This window comes from Giraffa tippelskirchi, chromosome 12, assembly GCF_054371585.1.
Source record: "Giraffa tippelskirchi isolate mGirTip1 chromosome 12, T2T-mGirTip1v1.2.pri, whole genome shotgun sequence".
Lineage (NCBI taxonomy): Eukaryota > Metazoa > Chordata > Mammalia > Artiodactyla > Giraffidae > Giraffa > Giraffa tippelskirchi.
In genome coordinates, this window is record NC_137286.1 from 141,057,120 (window position 1) to 141,082,929 (window position 25,810).

Below are 25,810 nucleotides of genomic sequence, written 5' to 3' on the forward strand. Positions count from 1 at the left end.
GGAAGGACAGGGTGGGCTGAATGAAGAGTAGTGTGGAAACATATACATTACGGTGTGTAAATTAGATAGCCAGTGGGAATTTGCTGTATGCCCCAGGGAGCTCGAGGGAGGGCTCTGTGATGACAGAGAAGGGTGGGATGGGGTGGGAGGTGGGAGGGAGGTTCAGGAGGGAGGGGACACACGTATATCTATGGTTGATTCATGTTGATGTCTGGCAGAAACAATACTGTAAAGCAATTATCCTCCAATTAAAAATAAATAAAATTTTTTAAAAGAGAAAGAAAAAAAAAACAAAACTGTAGTGAAACTGTGCACAGAAGCTTTGGTCAGGCAACCACAAGAAAACGCCAGTTGTTTTTGTCTTTGCTACAGAAAGCTGGGTGGCAACCTGCCTAGAGCAAGCTGTCTCCTGACCTGTATGGGTTGCTCCTTCGTGAAAAGCTAATCTAATTGTTCTTATAATACAACCTATTAGTCCCACCAAAGGAGGAACGGCGGGATACTGCCTCACAGCAGGACTTAATCTCGTTATTTCTGCTTAGCAAAGTGTCTGCTTGGTCCAAATTAGAAGAGAAAGTTATTGGCTTGAGATGACAAAGTTGCTTTATTAAATTGCAACAATATGTCATTCTCTTTTCTCGCTGGAAACATTCAGGCTCCTCTCCATATCCAGGGTTTCTGCTCAGGCTCCACTGGCTGTGTCCCCTCTCTCAGCTTTCCAGTGCTACACATCCCATGACACAGTGGCTTTTGTTCTTTAATGCTTCTCTGTTTATTTGGCTGTGCCGGGTCTAAGTTGCGGCCTGCGCAACTCTTAGTTGGTGCATGTGGCATCTAGCTCCCTGACCAGGGACCAAACTGGGCCCCCTACTTGGGGAGCGTGGAGTCTTAGCCACTGGACCACCAGGGAAGCCCCAATACAGTGTTAATAAGTGCTCTGAGAGGTGTCAGGAGGGGAGATCACTGTGCTCCCAACTTCAAGATAACTTGTAATATAAGTAGAGGAAAAGAGACTTTGCATACATGTTGACAGCATGCGACAAAAGGAACCATAAAAAGAGGGAAAGCAAGAGTCCACTCTATGACAGGCCCTGTGCTGGCTTCCTGGCAGGTCCCATTTGAGCATCTTGGAAAGAAGCTGGGACCCAGCTACTGCTGGGAAAGAAAACAGATACCAGACCGCATCCTTCCCCACATCTATCTACATCTCCTAGTTGCATGAGACATATAGGAGCTTTGGAGGCAGAGATGAGAGAGAGAAATCCTGTTCAGGTTTTGGGGCTGGGCACTGTCCTAGTTTCTGTGGGTGTCCCCCCAGTATCCATTTCTTCCCACTATGATGAACCAACACAATCACTTTGACTCCAGCCATCGTGAAGTGATTTCTTCAGTAGTGACCAGTGACCCAATCCTGCTGACAAGAGAGGAGAGCCTGTTTGGGGGGTGGGCGTGGCGGTTGTGGGGGAGAAGGTACTGGAAAAGCTGACCTTGCTTCTAAGGAGGAGACTTGGGCAGAGACGATGTCCTTCTTCTTCGAGATTTTATCATGAAGCCCAGAAATGTTGTGTCCATTTTGTTAACACAAAGATGTCACACAGAGAAGGAAACTACATTGGGTTTGCTAGGGTTGTTGGTACCTAAAACTGCTGCTGCTGCTGCTGCTAAGTCGCTTCAGTTGTGTCCGACTCTGTGCAACCCCATAGACGGCAGCCCACCAGGCTCCGTCGTCCCTAGGATTCTCCAGGCAAGAACACTGGAGTGGGTTGCCATTTCCTTCTCCAATGCATGAAAGTGAAAAGTGAAAGTAAAGTCGCTCAATCGTGTCCAACTCTTGGTGACCCCATAGACTGCAGCCTACCAGGCTCCTCAGTCCATGGGATTCTCCAGGCAAGAGTACTGGAGTGGGGTGCCATTGCCTTCTCCGTACCTAAAACTAGGTGGTTTCAAACAATGGGAATTTATTCTCATAGTTCTGGAGGCTATGGCAGTCAGAAATCAAGCTGTTGGCAGGACCACGCTTCCTCTGAAGCCTCTGTCGGAAGGGTTTTCCTTGCCTCTTCTGCTTTGGGCTCTTGCTAGCAATCCTTGGGGCTCCCTGGCTTGTAGATGCCCTGCCAATCACACGGCCACCTTCCCGTGGGCTTCTTCACATCGTCTTCTCTCCGTGTATGTCTGTGTGGGTGTCAGACTCTCCCCTTTGTATAGAATATCGGCCATATTGGATCAGAGTTCACCCTAAGGACCTTGTTTTAACCTGATGACCTCTATTTCCATATAAGGCCACATTTTTGGGGTCCTGGGGGTTAGGACTTCAGCACGTCTTTAGGGGCACGTAAGTCAACCCACGACAACAACTGAGAGAATTTCCATGGAAGATTCAGAGTCCCGGCTTCTTAAAGTTTACCTAATCTTTTGAATTTTGTGACGTGTATTTCCTAATTGTTTAAGTCAATTGGAGTCAATTTTCTACTACTGGCAGCCAAAGCATTCTGACAGAATTATGCAGACATTGCTGATGCGAGAAGAGTGAGGGGCATGATGGAGGCTAAGGGGGGTCCCAGAGCTGTGGACAACAGCGAAGAAGGAATCTGCCCTGCTGAGCTGACAAGGCGTGGGAGGCTCAGAGAGGTTTGCTTTGGTCCAGCATCATTATTCATTCTTCATTCAAACATCTATTCACCAGCTACCCCGTGGCAATGGTTGTGCTAAACATGGAGGATTTAAATGAGCAAGATGGACACCATCAGGATGGACTTCCCTGGTGGTCCAGTGGTTAAAACTCTGAGCTTCCACCGCAGAGACTGTGGGTTCGATTTCTGGTTGGGGAACTAAGATTTCACATGCCTCACAGCATTAAAAAAAAAAAATAAATAAATAAAAAAGAAAAAAAAAAGACTCCATCTCTGCCTTTGAAAGGGATGCTGGAGGAAATCCTGAAATCTGAGTCCAAAGAGGTAAGTGGGGCCAGAGATGAAAAGATACTGAAAACCCTATTAAAATGTTTGTTATCTTGAGGGAAAGGAGGATCTTGAAGCATTTTAAATGGGAGAATGGCATGAAACAATTCATACCTAAGAAGGTGTAAATTTTCAGTTTTAATGCAAATGGAGAACGAGCTGCAGTGTTAACCAAGGAGACCCATGGGCAACTAGAAGAATAACGCTAATCCCTTTAGCATCCTTTCAGCTCTGGAAGCACTGGGTTTTCCACGTGGGTGGGGCTGCATCAGAGGGTCAAGGCGCTGGGCAGTTACTCAGTGTGCCTAGGTTCCTGTTGTCTCACTGTCCATCTGTCCCTCCAGGTCTCTCTTCCTGGGATTTGGACAGGAAACCAGTTTTTTTGTCCATGTTAGCTCCTCTTAGAGGCATCTCACGGCAGGTTGCTGGAGCCCAAGATACAATCAGGTCCAGTCAAATCAGGGTTTGGTTTTACATCTAGTCCTGTTTCCCTGGAGAGACTATACCTGCCCTGGATTGCTGTGTCAAGATCAACTTCCAGAAAACAGCCCGAATAATGATTTTCCAAGCACAAATGCTGGGCTTCCCTGGTAGCTTGGTCGGTAAAGAAACCATCTGCAATGTAGACGACTGGGGTTCAATCCCTGGATGGGGAAGGACCCCTAGAGAAGGAAACAGCAACCTACTCCACTATTCTTGCCTGGAGAGTTCCACGGACAGAGGAACCTGGTGTCCCGAGCAGGAAAGGAAGCAAGATCACAAAAATCAAGCATAGCTGTCTTGTGTTTATAGCCATCTTTCCTGATCACTTCCTATCAGGCAAGTGTCACCAGTGGATGGTGCTTTGACTTGGAATGATAATAACTGCTTTTTGTAATTGTAATACTTTTAACATTTCTTGTAGAATTTGATTATGTTTCGGAGATTTAACTCTTAACTGCATCCATATGCAAGGAGAAAGCCAGTCCCTTCTTGTGTCAACACTGTCAGCTGCTGGATAACTGATTAGGGGGCTCCCTAGTCACTGGCTGCTTTCATTAAGATGGTCACAGTAATCAGGCAGAGAAGCACAATCGAGTAATTGGAGATCTGAAAATGCAATGTTCCTTGATTACTATTATAGCTAGAGAAACAGAGCAAATCCCAAGGGATCTAAAGCAGTCTTGTCTTTAATATTGAGCAGCCTGTGTATTATGCCAATTTCAAATATATTATATAGGATGTCACTTTTTTCCCTAAAGCTTTCTAAGCCCAGGGTTGGATTGTTTCTATATTATTCAACACACACAATACTATGTGGGAAATACCATTTTTGCCTGTATTTTAAGATTTTTTTGACATGGACCATTTTTAAAGTTATTGAATTTGGTACATTACTGCTTCTGTTTTATTTTTTTGACCATGTGGCATGTGGGATCTTAGCTACCTGACGAAGGATCCAGCCTACACCATCTACATTGGAAGGCAAAGTCTTAGCCACTGGACCACCAGGGAAGTCCCATTTTTGCCTATATTTTAGATGTAAAAAAAAAGCTTAAAGTATGATTTGTTAGGTGTCTTACGGGAACCTTCTCCAGTATTCTTCCCTGGAAAATCCCATGGACATAGGAGCTTAGTGGGCTATAGTCCATCGGGTCACAAAGAGTCAGATACAACAGAGTGCCTGAGCGCAACTAAAAAGTAATGGAGCAGGAAGTACAGACTCTTATCCACAATGATTTTGTGTGCAGGCCCACAGCTCTTATTTGCAATTTCAACATTCAAAACATTTTGAAAATATCCAAAGGTGTTTTGTTGGTAGCTCATTTAGTGGCAAGAGTCTGACCTGACCTATGACTTATTTATTGTATTATTTATCCTTCTTTGTCTGAAGGTTTATGTTATGCTACAGAAATGTTAACATGTTGGTTACAGGGAGCTGATTCAGACAACTCTGGAGTGAGATATCACCCTTAAAATATCTGGAATATTCTGCACTCCAAAAAGAGGTTTGGGGTAAAGGATATAAAATCAGTTGCGTGAAATGAGGGGAAAGGGTGAAAAGTGAAGATAAATTATGAAATTAAGATAGGTCTGTGCAATAAATAAATACAGGCTGTTTCCACTAAGTACCCCCTCACCCAGGCAGGGCTTTAACAACGGCTGACCCTTAGTGAGAGCTGAATTCAACTGGCCTGAGGGATGGATGGTGAAGACAGATAACAAAGATGGCGGTCTGCTCTTTGTATTTACCCAATGAGGGGGCAGCGAGGGGGCAGCCTAGGACAAGCTGGCCTTGGTGACGAGACTGTCGTCTTTGCTTGCATCCCTCTATCCCTGGAGGAAGAGCAGGCCTTCCTGTAGGGGAGTCTGGTTCCAGGCCAATCCTAAGCGACCCGACCCTGGGCAACAACCAGGCTTTGCCTGGAAGGTCCCTGGGGAGGGAAGCTGCCCTTCCCCTCGGTCTCAGGCCCAGCCCTGCACCGCAGTCTCTGGAGGGATTTTCAGGGAACGAGACAGGCCCCCAGGCTGCCTGCTCAGGTCGCTGCCTTCCTGGCCCACATGCCTCTACTCGGAGGGGCTTCTCATGGCGGCGTTGAGCACATTTCGCCACGTTGACTCAGCACATCTTCACTCCCCGCCTTTCCTCTAGGCATGCCCCTACCCTCACCCCCACTCCCTGGTCCATAAGAAGGCAGGAGCTTTGCTCAGGACTCCCAGGCAATGCACAGGCCCCTCCCTCCGCTCCACACCAGGGCCGGTCCACCAGCCCCTCACCCTGCCCTGCCCAGTGGGCAGAAGGGGGCCCGGGCAGCCACGACCGCTCCTACCTGCTGCCTGCACTGGGGCGGTAGGTGAATCAAGGCGCGCCGTGACTTTGGGCTTGGCTCGCTGTCCTACAAGACCGCCTCGGCCCCTGTCAGCTCAACACCTGCCTACAGGCAATCCCCGCGCCAGGGCCCTGCAGCCGCCTCTGGAAACCTCCTGCCATCCTTCTCCTGACCTCGCGCATCTTAACTGCCCTCTCCTTGCACTCTCTTAGCAACGTTTAATCACGATCATGCTTTCATCCACTTAAAAGTTCCTTGGCTTTATGTCCTCCCCTTGCCATTGACTACTCTTTCTCCTTTAAGTTCTGGAACAAGACACGGCTCACTTCAGACCTTCAGCACACGACCCGGAAGGAACATTGTTCTCTGCACTTCATCTGGCTTCATCCTGCTCTTCTTCACTAACCTCCTGCTCCAGAGAGTCTTTCTGGATTTTTCCACCCCTGGTTGTGCACCTTCCCTCTGGGTTCCCAGTGTTTGCCTTTATCAAGGCCCGTCATGCTTGATATTTGCTTAGTGATTACCTGCCCCTCAACTGGAATTTCTGAAGACTAGGAATTGAATTTCATTTATATCTCAGGATCACCAAGACTGCCTGATTCTTGATAGACACTCAATAGATGCTTGGCGATGAGTAACACAGTTAGCATAAGATTAAAAAAAAAAAAAAACACAACAATAACCCAGAGTTATTAGTCCATCTGTTAAGATTAAAAAAAAAACAAAACCCAGGCTATATGACTCTATCCATTATGTTACAGATAACTTTACCCTTAAAGCTTTTTTTGTTTTGGAGGTATTATTTGTTGTTCCTACCCCAAGACGATTCTTCTCATATAACAGACCTTACTATTTCAGTTTACGGTGATAAACTTTGTCTTGGTCATTATATTTTCTTCATATTTCTAAATCCTCATGGAGTTAAATTTCAGGGTCCTTCTGATTAGGGACTGATTAGTTTTTTTTATGGATTGATTGGTTTTTAACTTTCTTTTTAACCTAAGTGAATCCTAATGAGAACACAGAGATATGAACTAGATGATCTTTTAAAGACACTTCAAATCTGGAGAGTTTATGAAATTTATATATTGGAAATCAAAATTCTCTTCTAGATTATGCCTGACATAAAAATATACGTGAACTGTAAAACAGATTTAAAATGTTACCTCTCACAAACACACAAAAGCAAACTTCAAACATTTTAAAATTAATAATTTAAAAATTCTGCTATATTTTCATTTATAGATACTAAGAACCCCATCTTCCATCTTTATTGGTTTCTGCATCTCATTCTATTAGGTTGTTTCCAGAATTTTAGAATTGACACATAATTTGACAATGCTGAAAATGTGCTCAGACACCTGTATTCTGAAGAAGAGACCACTGTGAATATTAAAATCGAATTACTCCAAGTTATAAAAAAGTCAGTATTTTTTAAACCACTGCTAAAGTGAAATGACTCTGACGGTAAGCATTATTACTAAAATAAGAATAACTGAATTACACTGACTGCATTTTTTGTTCTTACCCTCGGAAATGTTGTGAATCTATCCAGCTCTTCGACAAAGCAGAACATCTGCAGACTAATTGCCGACATAACAATCAAGAGGCTGGCAGTAAACACAACCAAACTCCCAAGCTTCTTTCCAGGACCGAAGATCTTGTACACAAAGTCCTCTAATGCAGGTGAGATTTTAATAAGCCGAACTACCCGAAGAACCTGTTGTGGGAGAGAAAAATACACACACTCGACTGTTTACACTGAATCTTAACTAAGTCCAGACTAAAATCTCATCTTTTATAGCACTCTATAAAATCACATTTTCCATCTGAGTAGTTAATGATGAAACACTTTAATAGCTAAGATATTAGCCTAGTTCAGTGCCTGCTGTACAACAAGAACTCAACAAATCTCAAAGGAATGAAGGCAGGAAAATGGTGACAACTCACTGTTTTAACATATGCTGTGATAATTCAGAGTGGCTTTAATTAACACTATTGTTGAAATAAAACTGACATTTTTTCCTAATGTTCAAATATCAAAGAAAACATTAGTTCAATACTAGCTATATTCACTGTCATAAAACAGCCCTTCCTAGGGATTATTGTACATTCATAAAGCAATTTTAAAAATCCTTCCATCAGGAAGTCTTTATTCATGGCTAGACTGTTACCCTAAGACCCATTTTATCCTTCCTTTAATTAATAGAACTCTCTGAATTTTAGCCCAGCAATTAGCTACCCAGGGTTATATGCTGCATTTTCCAGCCACACTTACAAGTGTGGCTGGTGGACTAGGTTCAGACCTATGGAATGTGAAAGGAAGTAATTTTTACACTTTATAGTTTTGTTCAGAAATGGAAATGGCAGCATACTCCATTATTCTTGCCTGGAGAATTCCGTGGACAGAAGAGTCGGTGGGGGGGTGGGGTGGGGTTCAGTCCATGGGGTCACAAAGAGAAGGACACAACTGAATGACTTTCACTCACTCACCAACTGGAGAGAAACATACATCAATCTTATCCAAGCCCTGTATTTTTAGAACTTCATAATTTTTTTAGAACTTTTTAGAACCTTGTGCTTAGCTGGTTATCTAAACACACACGTTTACATGTTTTGCATAATGTATGCAAAAACTCCCACACATAGGTAATTTTCTCATTCACTTAAAAAATACTATTATGTGCCAAACACTGTGTTGGACAAATAAGATTCAATGGCTATTACTATTATTACACTGAGTGTTAATATAATACAAAGGCACAGCTCTTAAGGGCATATCTATAAGATTAAAAACATAAAGTAGAATATAATTAAAAGTTGAAGCATAAAGTACAGAAAAGTAACATTTTTCAGCAAGTCTAAGATGCCGTTGATTTTTTTTTTATGTACTGTTAAGAAATTGAAAATGCTGCCAACTAAAGTGTAACACATCACTGATTATAAGGCAGATCCCTGTTTGAAAGTGTTAGTCATTCAGTCAAGTCTGACTCTTTGAGACCCCATGGACTGTAGCAGCCTGCCAGGCTCTTCTGTCCATGGAATTCTCCAGGCATGAATACTGGATTGGGTTGCCATTTCCTTCTCCAGGTGATCTTCCCTACTGGGGTCTCATGTGTTACAGGCAGAATCTTTACCGTCTGAGTCACCAGGGAAGCCAGATTCCAGTTTAAAGATGTTAAAACAGGAAAATTGTGGTCTTGGCATAAATGAAAGATGATAATTGGAACAGTAGTTCAAGATGGTTCAATATCAATAAAAGCTTAAGGTATCTTTGAAGGCTTCTCAGGAGAAAACAGAATACAGTAAGGAAAAGGAAATGCTTTAAAAGCTTATATTAAAATTTTTACACAAATAAAAACATGAGTTTGGATTTTTTCCAGCAACCCTAGCTTGCTAATCCTCCTGATTTTCCTTTGGCAAATCATTCCTACTCTGCTCTTAATCTGTGAGGCCCAGAAGGGACTCCCTGACCCGATCCAGGCCTGGCCAGAGTATTCACAATGACCTCAGTCATCAGAACTTCTGTGGGGCCTAGAAGAAGTATCCTATCTTTAATCCCCAACTGGAATTACTATAAGAGCCACATAAGTCAAGAGCTTCTAGGAGCCTTCTTTGCCACCACATGGAGAAAGACAGCTTAAGCATTATACCAACACAGAAGAAAGGTGAATGGAGAAATGGACCGAGTCCCAGAGATACCATATTAACCTCTGAATTTGCCATCTCTGAAGTCACATTTATCTCCTACCACCAGATTCTGAATTAACAGGAACTGCTGGCAGGCTTTAGTCCGTAGGATATCGAAGAGTCAAACACAACTGAAGCGACTTACCCTCACACATACTGATAGTGAATCTTATTCCTGTTGTCTGCAGAACATTGTAGCTGCGTGTCTAATCAACTAATGGACAAATGTTTAAAGAAGTTGACAAAATGTAGATTTCATTCATGTTCATTTAAAATACTTCCCAGGTGGCTCAGTGGTAAAGAATCTAACTCCTGCCAGTGCAGGAGACACAGGAGAAGTGGGTTCGATCCCTAGGTCGGGAATATCCCCTGGAGAAGGCAATGGCAACCCACTCCACTATTCTTGCCTGGGAAATCCCATGGACAGAGGAGCCTGGTGGGCTACAGTCTGTGGGGTTGCAAAGAGTCAGACCTGACTGAGCGACTGAACACCCTACATACACATACACACATAAAGAAGAAAATTTATGTGAGAAATAATATTGTTCAAATTAAACATTTATACCACAGGCATGTTTAAGCTACCATTTTTTTCCCACTATAATTTTTAACATGGACTTTCAAACCAGAGCGTATTACACTTGGGTCATCTTTGCAAATAACAAACAGCTTTATCATAAGAACTATTAAAACAGTGATACTCATATTAACATCCAGAATAATAACCTGAAAAGATTTTACATTATTTATCAGCTTTATTTATTCTCAGACATAAATGATTCATTATCTAATCATTAAACAGCTGAGTCCAGGAAAGTTCACAGGAACAATTTAACTGATCTATCACTCACAGTACCCTGTGTTTTCTCCACTTGTATTAAAATCATATTTAAAAGACTGCCTAAGCAATTCTGAATCCTGTCCCAAATTCTAATGAAAACAGCCTATGTGCATCTGTGCGATCTTGATAAATTACTATTTCACTAGCTGGAAGAAATAGAACTTCACACAATTCCCACACTGATGATTTGATCAGCATTTTCAAAGGGGGTAAGCCTGCACGGTAGCAAGGCAGAATCCTCATTGGTGACTCTAATTATGCCTTTCATTTATTTGAGGATAAGTGTGCTTTGCACTCTGTCTACCCAATAAAGCCTTTGGATTCTGTGCTCCTACGGATACGAATAAAGTACACCAGACATTCAAAGACAAGCATGGTAGGGCATTTTGTGGTTGTTTTTAAAGCATATTTTCTTGGTCACGTTTCTACGTCTGTCACTAAAAGTCACTCTGCTGATTAATAGTGAGATACTGTAAAAATTGGGCTTCCCAGGTGGCAAAGAATCTGCCTGCCGATGCAGGAGCCTGGCCGGCTACAGCCCACGGGGTTGCACAGAGTCGGACATGACTGAATGCAATTGTAAAAACTGTGCGGTTAAGAACGTGAACTACTGGGAGGACCTCCCTGATGGCCCAGCGGTTAAAATTTCACCTTCCAATGTGGGTTTGATCCTTGGTCAGGGAGCAAATAGCCCATGAGCCCCACAGCCATAAAACAGAAACAATATAGTAACCAATTCAATAATGACTTTACAAATGATCCACATCAAAAAAAAAAAAAAGTCTTTAAAATAGAAGAATGTGAACTATGAGATTAAACTTCTTGGGAATGAGTTTCCACCACTTGCTGGTTATGTGGTCTTTGGTGAGTTACTCAATCTCTAGGGACAGCAGTTTACACGTATATTCTCTATCTACCAAGAAACAAGTGAAACCACGCACTCGGCAGGGTGTCTGCACACAGTAGGTGCACAATAACTACCAGCCAGTGTCCTCACCCTGCTACGTTAGAACCAGAAATGAAAGTGAAAGTGTTAGTTGCTCAGTCATGTCTGACTCTTTGCGACCCATGAGCTACAGCCCACCAGGCTCCTCTGTCCATGGAATTCTCCAGGCAAGAACACTGGAGTCAGTAGCCATTTGCTTCTCCAGGGGATCTTCCTGACCCAGGGATCGAATGTGAGTCTCCTGCACTGCAGGCAGATTCTTCACCATTCTGTAGAGATTCTGTGACTTTCAGTGGGACAATGCTGCCTCTGTTCACTCCATCAAGCATGTGTTCCCCTCAAAACAGGTGTCATGGTTCTCTCTACTTGGAATGCGTCCCCCACAGACCTTCTCAAGATTCGCTCTTTCTCTGCCCAAATGTCCCCTCTTCAAAGAGGGCTTCCCTGGACAAACTTAGCCAAAACAGAACCCTCACCCCCCAGCTTCTCCTTTTCACCCTGCTTGCTCCTTCTGAATCATATTTCCAGCACTCCTATTCCTTTTGTGTACTTGTATGTGAAATCCTTGCCGTCTAGAATGCAAGCTTCCTAAGCTGGGGATCTTCTCTGTCGTGTTCATCTCTCTCCCTCAGGGTCTGGAACTGTGTCTGGCACATAGGAGGTGCTTCAGAAATACCATCTGGATAAATAGATGGGTGATACCAACTCTCAGAGATAACTGATATAAGGGAGATGTTTTGTACTCAAATATTGAAGGCAGGAGGAGAAGGGGACGACAAAGGAAGAGATGGTTGGATGGCATCACTGACTTGATGGACATGAGTTTGAGTAAGCTCTGGGAGTTGGTGAAGGACAGGGAGGCCTGGCGTGCTGCAGTCCATGCGGTCATAAAGAGTCAGACACGACTGAGCAACTCAACTGAATATCAACTCTCAGAGATGACGGATAAAAAGGGAGACATTTTGTACTCAAATGTTGACTTCATTTAAATATGAAAAATGTGACATCCACTCCGGGAAGAACTGCTGCCAACATGATGAAGGAAGAACAAGTGAGGTGAGAAACAAGCATGAGGACCAACCAGGGAGATCAAAGTCAGCCCATAAAGAGCCAATCTGTTCAGGACAGTGGGTTCCCCATCTGTGAATCTGCAAAAATCCTGAGACATCTAAGCTTCTTGAGAGACTTATCTCTTAGGCACAAAATAAATGAAGCAGTGTCTAATGATCTCATTAGAAAAATATAAACTTGGCCATGGATACAGACATATAAATGAAAATCACTCAACTACTAACAAAAAATTAAACTCTTACAAATCATATAGGCATTAACATTGCTAACTTTGGGAAGTTCCTGGCGGTCCACTGGTTAGGACTCTGCACACTCACTGTTGCAGGCCTGGGTTCAATCCCTAGTTGGGGAACTAAGATCCCACAAGCTGCATGGCATGGCCAGAAAATAAAAATGCAAACTTCACTGACCAGGCGTTATGTGACCACATCTATAGCTACATGTCTATATCTGTATACAATGATTAGAGCCGTGCATACCGATTTTAGGTATTTTGTGTAAAACAGACTAGAAGAAAAGAACCTAGAGATGCTGACTATTGACAATTTGTAGTAATTTGGGCTATTTCTTTCCAGCCATTTTTTCATTTCATAGGTATTCTATAAACATATATAAACTACATATGTTATTTATAGGCTGGATTTGTAGCTATAGCTGTTATATACTTTTATGCTGTTTTATATGTAAATAAAACAACCATATCTTTAAGTTACTATGTGAGCTCAGTCACTTCAGTTGTGTCTGACTCTTTGTGACCCCATGGACTGTAGCCCACCAGGCTCCTCTGTCCATGGGATTCTCCAGGCAAGAATACTGGAGTGGGTTGCCATGCTCTTTTCCAAGGGATCTTCCTGACCGAGGGATCAAACCCACGTCTCTTATGTCTCCTGCATTGGAAGATGGGTTCTTTACCAGTATTCATCATAATCATTTTTATGGTCAAATTTCCATATGACTTAGCAAGCTATTCCTCACACTTATCACTTAAACAGTGCCCATTTTTTCTCCCATCAATAATCCTAGACTAAATATCTTTGTCTGCAAAACTTTGACCTATTTGTAACTTTTCAATGAAAAATTATCTGAGAGAAATGCTAACAATTTTAAAGTCCTGAATATATTTTATATGGTATCCTTGCTGAAAGAGGCATCAATGTCTTTCTTAATTTGGTAAATTTAATAGGTTTATAAAAAAGATATGTTGTAGCTTTGACTATGAGGCATATTTTCTGCAATTATGTACAATGATTCTCTAACATTAGGTACTAAATGTGCATGTTGATTCTGTGAATCTAGACAGCAGTGCCCAAGAGCATATAATGACACATGCTTGGAAAGTATATTTTGTATCAAGAGTTTTAAACATGTATGTCTCCTGCCCCAGCCGTCTCACTTATGATAACCAAGCCTGAGGATATAACCCAACAAGTGACAAGGGATTTTTGTTCAAAGATGTTGACAGTACTGAAAGCTTGAACCATGATGCCCTCTGTGAGTTCAATATGCTTGGCTGTGATTACTGGAGACTCAGCTTTTTACGTGTGTTTGTGGGGTGTGTTTTTCATTTTTGTGAATTGTATTTTCATGTCCTTTCTTCTAGGTATCAGAAGTATTCAGTTTGAGGTTGCAATCTGGCAGTTGAAGTTAATATTGCTCTGAATATGACAGCTTCGGTATCACCAATAAATAAGTTCGTCAGTGAAGTTGGAATATATTTTCTTTCATCTAAGAAATTAGAATCTTCTTTCTCTGCATAGTTTCTTTAAAAATTCTACTGCCATTTAATTCTCCAACTCTTTAAAACATCTATTAAGAAAACAATGCAACTTCTGACATTTACACAATAAATTATATAAATGACCAAATTTCGACTCAGAAAATGACTATATTTGAGATTTTTTAAATTAGGATATCCCATATACATATATTTTGATCAAGTATTTAAAATATCACTCAGCACATGGCTATTGTTCAACAAAGAACATAACATTAATACTCACTTTTGTTTACTGAACAGTTATGAAGTAATGTGATTCAATATAATGCACTTAAAACAATAGATAACCAGTTATTATAAAGTAAAAATTACAGATATTATAATTTAATCATCACAAAGAAATTTATAGGCATTTTAAAATAATAAAGTATGACTATACTCTGTAAAGGTAAGTTTTATTTCTTATTGTTTCAGTACTGTTGAACAAACAAATTTAGGCTTATTAAGAAGGGAGATCTATTCTTGGAATTAAAGTCATATATAAAGTCATATATCAATTTCAAAATTTAATATGCATGCTCAGATTATAATACCCATGTGAATATAAAATATGTATGTCTATTGCACTGTGCTAACTTTTAATGAACTGTATGAAAAACATCTCCATTTATTACTATGAATTTTTAGGAGTTTATAAACAGTATTTTTTTTTGCCATGGCATGAGACAGGTAGGATCTTAGTTTCCTGACCAGGGATTGAACCTGTGCTCCCTGCAGTGGAAGTAGACTGCTAGGGAAGTCCATCATATTTGATTTACTTCATTTATTTTTGGCTATACCAGCACACGTGAGATCTTAGTTCCCTGACCAGGAATCAAACCAGCGTCCCCTATATTGGAAGATCAGAGTGGTTAATCTCTGGACCACCAAGGAAGTCCCTACAATTTATGAATGTTCTTATTTTGGTATTTAAGATGTCACTGAGCCCATCTCAAGTTTGTAGTTACTAAGGCTGTTACAATATCTAGTTGTTAGAATGCATGTATGTTCTCTGGAAAGAAAACAGTTCTAAAGAAAAACAGTCATTATGTGTATTACCTGAAAGTATGTGAATTGAGAATGATAAAGGTCTGGATATACATGAAGAGTGGTTCCAATTACGAGTAGCAGCTCGAATTTGTGGAGAGATGAGCTAATATATCCAGTGAATCCCAAACACCATATCTTCAGAAGTGCTTCCAAATCAAAAAGTACCGTAAAAGCCACCTAGAGAAATAAAGAGTGAAATTAAAACCAACCTGCAATTTATTTCAAAATATGTCATATGTTTGTTAGTGCATGAATTTTCACCACTATCATAAAAAATGAGAAGATATATAAAAATCTAGAATGAAATTTTATTAAAAAGATGGTTTTAAAACACACCAACTAGAACAACACAGACCAAATGTATCTTCAGTGATCAGAGAAACATGTAAAAGTATTAACTGTTTCTGAGAGGTATTATTTCATTAATTTCCTCTAAATTTTCAAGACCCGTATTTAGAATACTTTTTTTTTCCAGGAAGAACTGGTTGACCAGGCGACATGAGGTATCTTAAAAATTTGATGCCCCTTTAAATCAACTTCTCGGTGGACATTTCCCAGACCTGAAAGTAAAGTGACCTTGAATTTCAATTCCGTGTGGGCAGGCATGTGCTGACTGATTTCCAGTAAAGTGTACTCTTTTTCTATTCTTCTGGAGTCAGGATCATGACTGAAGTTTTCCTCATGATTTCCTTTTGAGGGAGGGACATTTTCCTTCTCTCACAGAGGTAAAGACCTCATGTGCCCTGATGCTACATAGCCCCGCCTTCTGTCAGGATACAGCCCTTAGTTCTAGGTGATAAGAACATGCAAACACCCTCAGGGCAGCTACTGGCTCTGGTGCCCACTGGGAGTTCTGCATTCATGTCAAACCAATTTTTTGACCTTGAGACTATTCCTCTAATTTTTGTATGTTCTGCTAAGCATTTTAAATGTTTTAATATTTTAGGTGTCACTATTAATCATTTCATAGATGATTTTCAGCCGCTGCTGGGGACCACATTCTATGTGTTTCCTAGAATCAATAGGCTATTTATTTTGTGTTTAAACATGATCATATTTTCTACGATCTAAAAAAAAAAATCTTGAATCTTCTTTGCCCCAGTCTGTAAACAACCATTTCTCCTGTAAGGGCATATTTTCTATGATTTTTGATAGGAAAATTTAGCTTTCTCATATTTAGCGTGCCAGTTATACCTGGTCTTATGTTTTTAGTTTATTGTGTGTCATTTGTATTTACCTTTTAACATTTTCTTGTCTTTTCTGGCTTGGGTAAATCGTTGTTAATGTCTTTTTTCTTCCTTGTTTATTTAGACTCTATTTTTCTAATCTCCCAGCTTAATGCTCAACTGTCACATATTAACCTATACCTTTTTATTATTGCATCCAAATTAAATAATTGTAAACTCCTGTCCTGCACAAAAGGGCTCACTCACTCTTCCCTCACACCCTTACCAACCTACCAACTGCATAGTATCCAATTATCACCCCCCACTCCTAGTGATACCACACTTCTTCTTAAATTTTGCTTTTTCTGAGATCATCCACCAAAGTTTTTTTGTTTCTTTTTCCACACTGCATGGCTTACATGATCTTAGTTCCACAACCAGAGATTGAACTTGTGCCCTCTGCAGTGGAAGCTTGCAGTCTTAACCACTGGACTGCCAGGGAAGTTCCAATTCTAGCTTCTTAAATTGTAATTATTGCTTTCCTATCAAGGATCCTCCCCAGGTGGAGCCAGTGGTAAAGAACACGCCTGTCAATGTAGAAGATGCAGGAGACCTGGATTCGACCCCTGGGTTGGGAAGATCCCCTGGAGAAGGAAATGGCACCCACTCCAGTATTCTTGCCTGGAGAATCTCATGGACAGAGGAGCCTGGCGGGCTACAGTCCATGGGGGTGCAAAGAGTGGGACAGAAACGCCTCAGTTTAGGAACATTTTCTTCTCTCGTTTATTATTACTCTTCTGTTCCCTTTGTCCTTCAGGGACTCCTATTATTCCCATCAGAGTGGTTAGACTCTAGATTTTCCCTCAGTATTTCTAGCATTTCTTTATTTTTGCCCACTTGTTCTCTCATATAATTAGCTCCCATCAATGACCATGCCCTTTTCAGCTCATTTTTTGCAAAATGTTAGTCAATGTTCAGAAGGTCTGTTTTTTGCCTTAATTAACTATCTTTGAGACACTGGGCAGGCGGAAACCCTCTTCTCTGGCCCATCCTTTCTACTTGACTGGGAAATTTCTGTACATATTCATCTTGGATTTCTAGCTCCATCTTCAGTTTCTGAGTCCCTTTGTGTGAGAATATTTTTCTTTGCTTGCTCACCGCTATATGTTTTGTTTATTTGTCTTTAATGCTCTCAAGCAGTGGTAAGTGAGATTTGTTTTGTGTGTGTGATAAATGACTTAAAACCCTACGGCTCCTTGGCTGGGCAGCGGGGGGAAGGCAAAAGGAGAAGCGGGCTGCAAAGGATGAGATGGTTGGATAACATCACCTACTCAATGGACATGAACTTGAGCAAACTCTGGGAGATGGTGAAGGACAGAGAAGCCTGGCAGACTGCAGTCCATGGGGTTGCAGAATTGGACACAACTTAGTGTCTGAATGACAACAACAAGAAGGAAGAAGCTGCTTTGCGTCAGGATTCCATCCCAGGAGGGTGGAATCCATTCCTAGGAGTAATTCAGCTTCCCGGAGATTCCTTGCCTGGATCTCAGAGATTAACAGGATTCTTCTGGGTCTCCCAGGACCACAGTTGCTCTGCAGGGTCGGCCTCAGGCGGCCAGAGGACCCAGATCCTGGCCACAAGTCCCAACAAGAGGCAATTAATCTCCAGCCCTGGCTTCTCAGCCAGGGCCCCGCAGCACAAGGAGGAAGTCCAGCAGCTGTCCCCTCCCCCAGGCATCTTGGCAGAGTCTTGGAGAAACTGAAACTCCATGGGTCCCTCTGAAGGCTTCCTGGCAGCCTGGCACAGCAGCTGTATTAACAGAGGGAGCAGCGGCCAGTACCCAGAGTCCACCTCTCCCTCATCTGTATTTTCAGACTTTCATTCTAAGGGAAGGAACGTAATTCATATCAAAGTGGCCTTTTCTTTTTTCTTTTTTAAATTAGGGAACTACCAATAAATGCCAGAAATACATTTGAATAGATTGCCTAATTACATATAAATACAATTAATCACTTTACTAACTTTGCATTTGCTATCAAAAGACAGATGGAACAATCTGTTTAAATGATCATAATTTATAATAAATATGCAGTTGGATCCCTGTGCATTATTATTCGCCTGGTGGGAAAACCATGTGCTTTTCAAAGCCACTAAAAATGATTTAGCAAATTATTATGTGATTATGTATAAACACCCATATTCCTGCTGATTTTCCTACTAGAATTCCTTATTCCCATTCTCCTGGGAGCAAATGCCTTGGTTACATTGTCTGTGAATGTTAACATTCACATGCTAATATGAACATTGTTAACATTGTCTGTGAATTGTTACAAGCCAACATCCCATTCTCCAAGAAATAGTATTAGTCCCAAAGTCCTAAAATTTCATGCAACAGTATTATACATAAAAATATATCAAACTTACTTGTTATTATGGGTTATTCTGGCAAAGGCGAGAACTATGTCAGGAATTACAGAAGGGATTTAGGAAAATTAAGTTGTCAGTGTTGGTTAGAGGGTTTAGCACAGGATTTCAATTCAGCAGAAGATAACAGTTTGGAACAATCAGGGCAGAAGCAGTGAGGAAGTAATTTTAGTAAGCTCCTTTCAATGGATGGCTCCAGCCTGAGTCAATGAACTCAACATTGACAGTTGCTGGACAGCATGGAACTTACCAGTCATAGTGCTGGACATACAAAAGGAAGGAAGGAGGCTGGCAAGTTATCTGCAGAATCCAGTTACATGGAAGTGCTCCCCCAAAGCATCATCTAAGCATTTGGCCAATTTAGAGGTTTACTGCAATTTTTTTTTTTTTTTTAATTTATTGGAGTATAGTTGATTTACAATGTCGTGTTAGTTTCAGGTATACAGCAAAGGGAGTTAGTTTTACATATACATATATCCATTCTTTTTAGATTCTTGTCGCATATAGGTCATTAGAGTATTGAATACAGTTCCTTGTGCTATACAGTAGGCCCTTATTAGTTATCTATTTTATATATAGTAGTGTGCATATGTCAATCTCAATCTCCCAGTTTTTTTTGTGTGAGTGCCATGCCATGCAGCACATGGGATCTCAGTTCTGCGACCAAGGGTCGAACCCACACCCTCTGCAGTGGAAGTGTGCAGTCTTAACCACTGGACCTCCAGGGAAGTTCCCAATCTCCCAATTTATCCCTCCCTCACTTCCCCCTTGGCAACCATAAATCTGTTTTCTACATCTGTGATTCTATTTCTGTTTTGCAAATATGCTCATTTGTACCATGTTTTAGATTCTATGTATAAGTGATATCATATGACATTTGTCTTTCTCTGACTCACTTCACTCAGTATGACAACCTCCAGGTCCTCTGCAAATCCTTAGCAGTCAGCATTGCAACCTTTGGGAGTCTCCCCTTTATTACTCCTAGTCTGGGAGCATCCATGACCTTGGCCCCTAACTCGGCAGGCCCCACCCTGAGAAGGTCACAGTAGGACCTTTCCCTGTCTCCAAGCCTCAGAGGACATTATACCATCAGTGGGTGCTTAAAGTTGAAACTTGTCTTTTTAAGAAGGAAGGCAAGATTTGTGAGAGGATACTAAAACTTTTCCTAAACACTGTTGTCACGTTACTTGAAGAAACTTGAAAACAATACATGAAAACACCAAAGTATTTCTTTCTTCTTACAATTTTTCCTAAATCAGAGATTTGCAATCTTTTTTTAACCACCCCCTGAGCCTTTTTTAGATATTTTGTTTCTAATCCTATATTACATGGAATTTTTATTAGCATATATATGTTACAAATATAAACATAGATACCTCTGCTTTATATATGGAAAGAGTAGGATTTTTTTGCCCCTCCAAGAACAGTTTTTCTCCCTTTAGGGTTTTTTCACCCCTCCTTGAGAATTTATGCTATACAGATAAATCAGGTTTGATGTCACCATAGCAGAGTTTAACTAATATTTTCAGGAACGCAGGTTTTATGAGTTTTTTAAATACCACATTTTATTATTTATTTTCCAAATTTTCATCTTATAATAATAAATATGCTATCTAATAGCTACTATAACAAGCCCTCTTGTCCTCAAGGAAATTATCAATAAGGGAATGCAAATTTAATTAAAATGAAATAAAATGAAATAAATTTAATTAAACAAATAAAAATGACAGGAGTTACTGTTCTAAGAAACATTATTACATTTGTTCTTACGATGACAGCACATAACTTGTGAAAAGATTTCTTTTTTAGAACGAAAAATACAGGAAATTAGTTTAAAATGCCTGTTTTCCAAAAGAACTTGTAATTGGATTTGTGAGGCTAGCAGGGAAGACAACAAGTTGATGGCCAAATTTCTGAAGCTCAGGAGAAAAATAACTGAATGGAAAATGACATGCTTAATATAAATGGAACAATGGAAACTGTTCTGCCCTTTTAATTCCTTGAATAATGTATTAACATTGATCAGTGACAAATTATAAATGAGCTGATTGTGATACAGAGGTCCGAGAAGATAAAAGAGCAGAGATACTGTCCCTATGTGCAAAAATATTTGAAATATATTATCCAAGATTTGTGTTGCAAACTCTATTTCAAAATTTCACAGAAACATGATGGACATTCATTATAAAATGAATGCACATTTTTCACAAAAGAAGACTCTAGCATAAAACTCACAAGAAACACAGTTCAGGTACCTCTATTATCCTAAATGAAATTCAAGTTAAATAACGCTCTAATAAATGATGACCCACATCATTTCTGAGGTGTCGGTAAATCACCCACTCTTAGTATATGGTGTACCTTCAATTCTCTAGGCAGTTAAAGAGCAGACTTTGGAGATGGATCATTGAATAGTCAAAAATATCATTACTGTATTATTTTTCGCCTAACAAGATACTGCTCAAATCCTTTAGGAACACATGAAGAAGCTATAGTCAAAAGAAACTTATTTAATTAAAGTTCCCCAGAAGATGAAATTAAACCCATTGATAATATGAAAGACTGCTGGTAGAATAAGATGAGTTATTTTCATAATTCAGTCATTTCTTGTGATTAATGAGCTAAAACACGGATGTCAGATTCTGTTGGAACTAAAATAAATGGCTCTTTCACGTAATTTCATTTTAACAAATATCTTAAAGCCAAATGTCTTCAGAGGAAGATAGAAACCACTTTGCTAGAAAAGATAACTTTCTGTAAGATGGCAAAATGAGTCCATGTTGATGAAAGGCCTTCTGCTTCAAAATAGAGCAATCAGAGAAAAACAGGAAACCAAAGAGACACCCTGGAGTCCTAAATGATGTAAACCTGTCCCTTGACCAGAAATTAAGCAGGGGCATGCTCTTAGAACTTCATTGTTCTCTCTTGCACTCATCAATTTACAAGTTTTTTAAAAGAGGGAATCTGTTAAAATTTTTAATCTGTGCATAAGGCTGTGCTGATAAACTTCTGTTAAATGTACAGTCTGGTGGATATACAGATATATTTACATATTTTTATATAATGAAAAGTAAAAGTGTTAGTCACTCAACTGTGTCCAACTCTTTGAGATCCCATCAACTGTAGCTCATCAGGCTCCTCTGTCCCTGGAATTCTCCAGGCAAGAATACTGGAGTTGGTTGCCATTTCATTCTCCAGGGGATCTTCCTGACTCAGGGATTGAACTTGGGTCTCCTGCATTGCAGACAGATTCCCTACCATCTGAGCCACCAGGCAAAAGCATTGTTTAAGTACTGTTCAAGTTTTATTGTTTATTAATAAAAATTAATAAAATTTAATAAATATAAATTATATATTATTAAAGTGTTTTAATAAAGTTAATAAATACAAATACATTTATACATTGTAAGATATAATTATGTTCATTATATTAGTGTGGAGTAATGTGACTTTATGTATAATAGTAATGACAATGGATTATTTTGGATCAAAATGCAAAATGAAAACTTCCAAAAGAAAGTAAATCTTTACATTGTTATGTTTATGCAGAGCCTCAAAAACAAAGAAAAGTTTTCCCTGTTTCTCAACTAATTCTAAATTTAGGTTAACTAAACCAAAGTAACTAGACAAGGCCCCAGCCTTTCAACAGAAGCTAAGCAACTTAATTTATGCGTAAAGACTGTTTTCTAGACTGCAAGTTGACTCTTAATGATTTATTTTGGATTTTCAAAATAATTTATTCTGGAATATGTGGCAACTCAAGAAATTATTTCTCTGAAAGCTCATGGCCTCTGGTGATCTATTTTAAAAATAAACTTTATAAAATATTACATAATGCTATTTCCTTAAATACTGTATCATTATAGTCCATAAACTTGAATTGCTGTTATTATAGCCATTTTGAGGATTAACAGAGATAATGAATTCCTTTAAAGCACTTGGCAACATAATGCAACTTCTAAAAAAATAATGGTAGCTATTATGTTGTTAGTCTTACTATATTTGAATTCAACACAAAGGGATGTTAGTTGACATGGTCTGTGTCTCTAGAGGCTTCCCTGGTGGCTTAGATGATGTTTCTACAGCTTAAACCAAGATCAAGCGCATTGCTTATTTTCGTAAATAAAGTTTTGCTGGCACACAACCACTCTGAGGCCACATTCCCTCCTGCATAACAGTAGCAGAGTTGAGTAGCTGAAGCAGAGGACACATGGTCTGAAAAGTCAAATGTTTTCTGTCTGGCTCTTCAAGAAAAAAGTCTGTTGACTGTTGGTTTAAGCCCAAACCATCTTCATCAATTTTTTTTAAAAGAGAATGTTTTATAAAAACATTAAGTGTGATTAAAATGACTTATGCACACTCATTTGAAACTCACCACTTTGACTTGTGTAGAAGTTTCTGATACAAAGAAAAGAGATAATGTGATTGGAATAAAGATCAAGCATGCTTTGGAAAACTCAGATACACCTCATCAATTAAGAGATGTGGAACAAATTCTGAATGTTTCAGTAGTTCAAAAATAAAGTGATACTTATCTTTTTTTTAAGTGAACTAAATCTCTACTATGTTGTTGATGAAAATCAAATTTACTTTCAGTGGTTTGGGAAGTGGACAACAATTAATAGAAAGATAGCATGTGCCATATTTTACTATGCGATCCCACCTGATGCAAAGAGCAGACTCATTGGGAAAGACCCTGTCTGATGCCGGAACAGACTGAAGTCAGGAGGAGAAGAAGATGACAGAGGATGAGATGGTTGAATGGCATCACTGACTCAATAGACATGAGTCTGAGCAAACTCTGGGAGATGGTGAAGGACAGGGAAGCCTGGCGTGCTGTGGTCCATGGGGTTGCAAAGAGTCAGACACAACTTAAGGACTGAACAACAACCTCTCTTGTTGATTTTTTAAATTAAAAAATAGTATTACTGGATTTTCTTGGTGGCACAGTGGTTAAGAATCCATTTACCAATGCAGAGGACACAGGTTCAATCCCTGGTCTGGGAAGATCCCACATGCTTTGGGGCAACTAAGCCAGCGTGACACAACTTCTGAGCTGCAACTACTGAAGCCCATGTGCCTAGTGCCTGTGCTCTGCAACAAGAGAAGCTACTGCAATGGGAAGACCCCCCTCACCGCAACTGAAGGAAGCCTGCACAGAGGAATGAAAATCTAGTGCAGCCAAAATAAATTAAAAAATAAATTTATTTTTTAAAATAGTACTATATACAAAAAAGAACAACAAGGATTTTTCAACTACCATTGGATGCTACCTATACACTTAAATAGTATCAGTGAACTCTACAATAATAGAACATTTGAAATTTTGTTGGAATTTCTTATAGCATGATCATAAATTGGGTCATTTGTAGTGAGGTGGATAAACCTAGAGTCTGTCAAACAGAGTGAAGTAAGCCAGAAATAAGTCAGAAAGAGAAAAACAAATATCATATATTAACAGAATAACAGGCAAGTTTGACCTCAGAGTACAAAATGAAGGAGGGCAAAGACTAACGGAGTTTTTCCAAGAGAATGCACTGGTCATAGCAAACACCCTCTTCCAACAACACAAGAGAAGATTCTACATGTGGACATCACCAGATGGCCAATACCGAAATCAGATTGATTATATTCTTTGCAGCCAAAGATGGAGAAGCTCTATACAGTCAGCAAAAACAAGACCAGGAGCTGACTGTGGCTCAGATCATGAACTTCTTATTGCAAAATTCAGACTTAAATTGAAGAAAGTAGGGAAAAACACTAGAACATTCAGGTATGATCTAAATCAAATGCCTTACGATTACACAGTGGAAGTGACAAATAGATTCAAAGGATTAGATTTGGTTGACAGAGTGCCTGAAGGACTATGGATGGAGGTTTGTGACATTGTATAGGAGGCAGGGATCAAGATCATCCCCAAGAAAAACAAATGCAAAAAGGCAAAATGGTTGTCTGAGGAGGCCTTAAAATGGCTGAGAAAAGAAGAGAAGCTAAAGGTAAAGGAGAAAAGGAAAGATATACCCATTTGAATGCAGAGTTCCAAAGAATAGCAAGGAGAGATAAGAAAGCCTTCCTCAATGATTGATGTAAAGAAATAGAGGAAAACAATAGAATGGGAAAGACTAGAGATCTCTTCAAGAAAATTAGAGATACCAAGGGAACATTTCATGCAAAGTTGGGAACAATAAAGGACAGAAATGATATGGACCTAACAGAAGCAGAAGATATTAAGAAGAGGTGGCAAGAATACATAGAAAAACTATACAAAAAAGATCTTCGTGACCCAGATGACCACGATGGTGTGATCACTCACCTAGAGTCAGATATCTTGGAGTCCGAAGTCAAGTGGGCCTTAGGAAGCATCACTATGAACAAAGCTAGCGAAGGTGATGGAATTCCAGCTGAGCTATTTCAAGTCCTAAAGGATGATGCTGTTAAATTGATGCACTCAATTTGCCAGTAAATTGGGAAAACTCAGCAGTGGCCACAGGACTGGAAAAGGTCAGTGTTCATTCCAATCCCAAAGAAAGGCAATGCCAAAGAATGTTCAATCTACTGCACAATAGCATTCATCTCACACTAGCAAAGTAATGCTAAAAATTCTCCAAGTGAGGCTTCAACAGCACATGAACCGAGGACTTCCAGATGGAGTTCAAGCTGTATTTAGAAAAGGCAGAGGAACCAGAGATCAAATTGCCAATATCCGTTGGTCACTGAAAAAGCAAGGGAGTTCCAGAAAAATATTTACTTCTGCTTTATTGACTATGCCAAAGCCTTTGACTCTGTGGATCACAACAAACTGTGGAAAATTCTTAAAGAAAAACTAGACCACCTTACCTGCCTCCTGAGAAATCTGTATGCTGGTCAAGAAGTAACAGTTAGAACAGGACATGGAATAATGGACTGGTTCCAAATAGGAAAAGGAATACGTCAAGGCTGCATATTGTCACCCTGCTTATTTAACTTATATGCAGAGTACATCATGAGAAATGCTAGGCTGGATGAAGCACAAGCTGGAATCAAGATTACTGGGAGAAATATCAATAACCTCAGATATGCAGATGACACCACCCTTATGGCAGAATGTGGAGAGAAACT

The 25,810-nt window shown here is 40.0% G+C and overlaps 1 protein-coding gene across 1 annotated transcript in view; it reads right to left on the bottom strand.

Annotated features, from left to right (window-relative positions):
• Window positions 1–25,810, bottom strand: part of NALCN (sodium leak channel, non-selective) — a 279,073-nt gene that overhangs the window by 146,361 nt on the left and 106,902 nt on the right. Inside the window, exons 12-13 of the mRNA XM_081546675.1 lie at window positions 15,131–15,298; window positions 7,296–7,487 (exon numbers count right to left, since the gene is read on the bottom strand). Of these exons, the coding sequence (XP_081402801.1) occupies window positions 7,296–7,487; window positions 15,131–15,298 (360 nt within the window). The remainder of the gene's footprint in view (window positions 1–7,295; window positions 7,488–15,130; window positions 15,299–25,810) is intronic.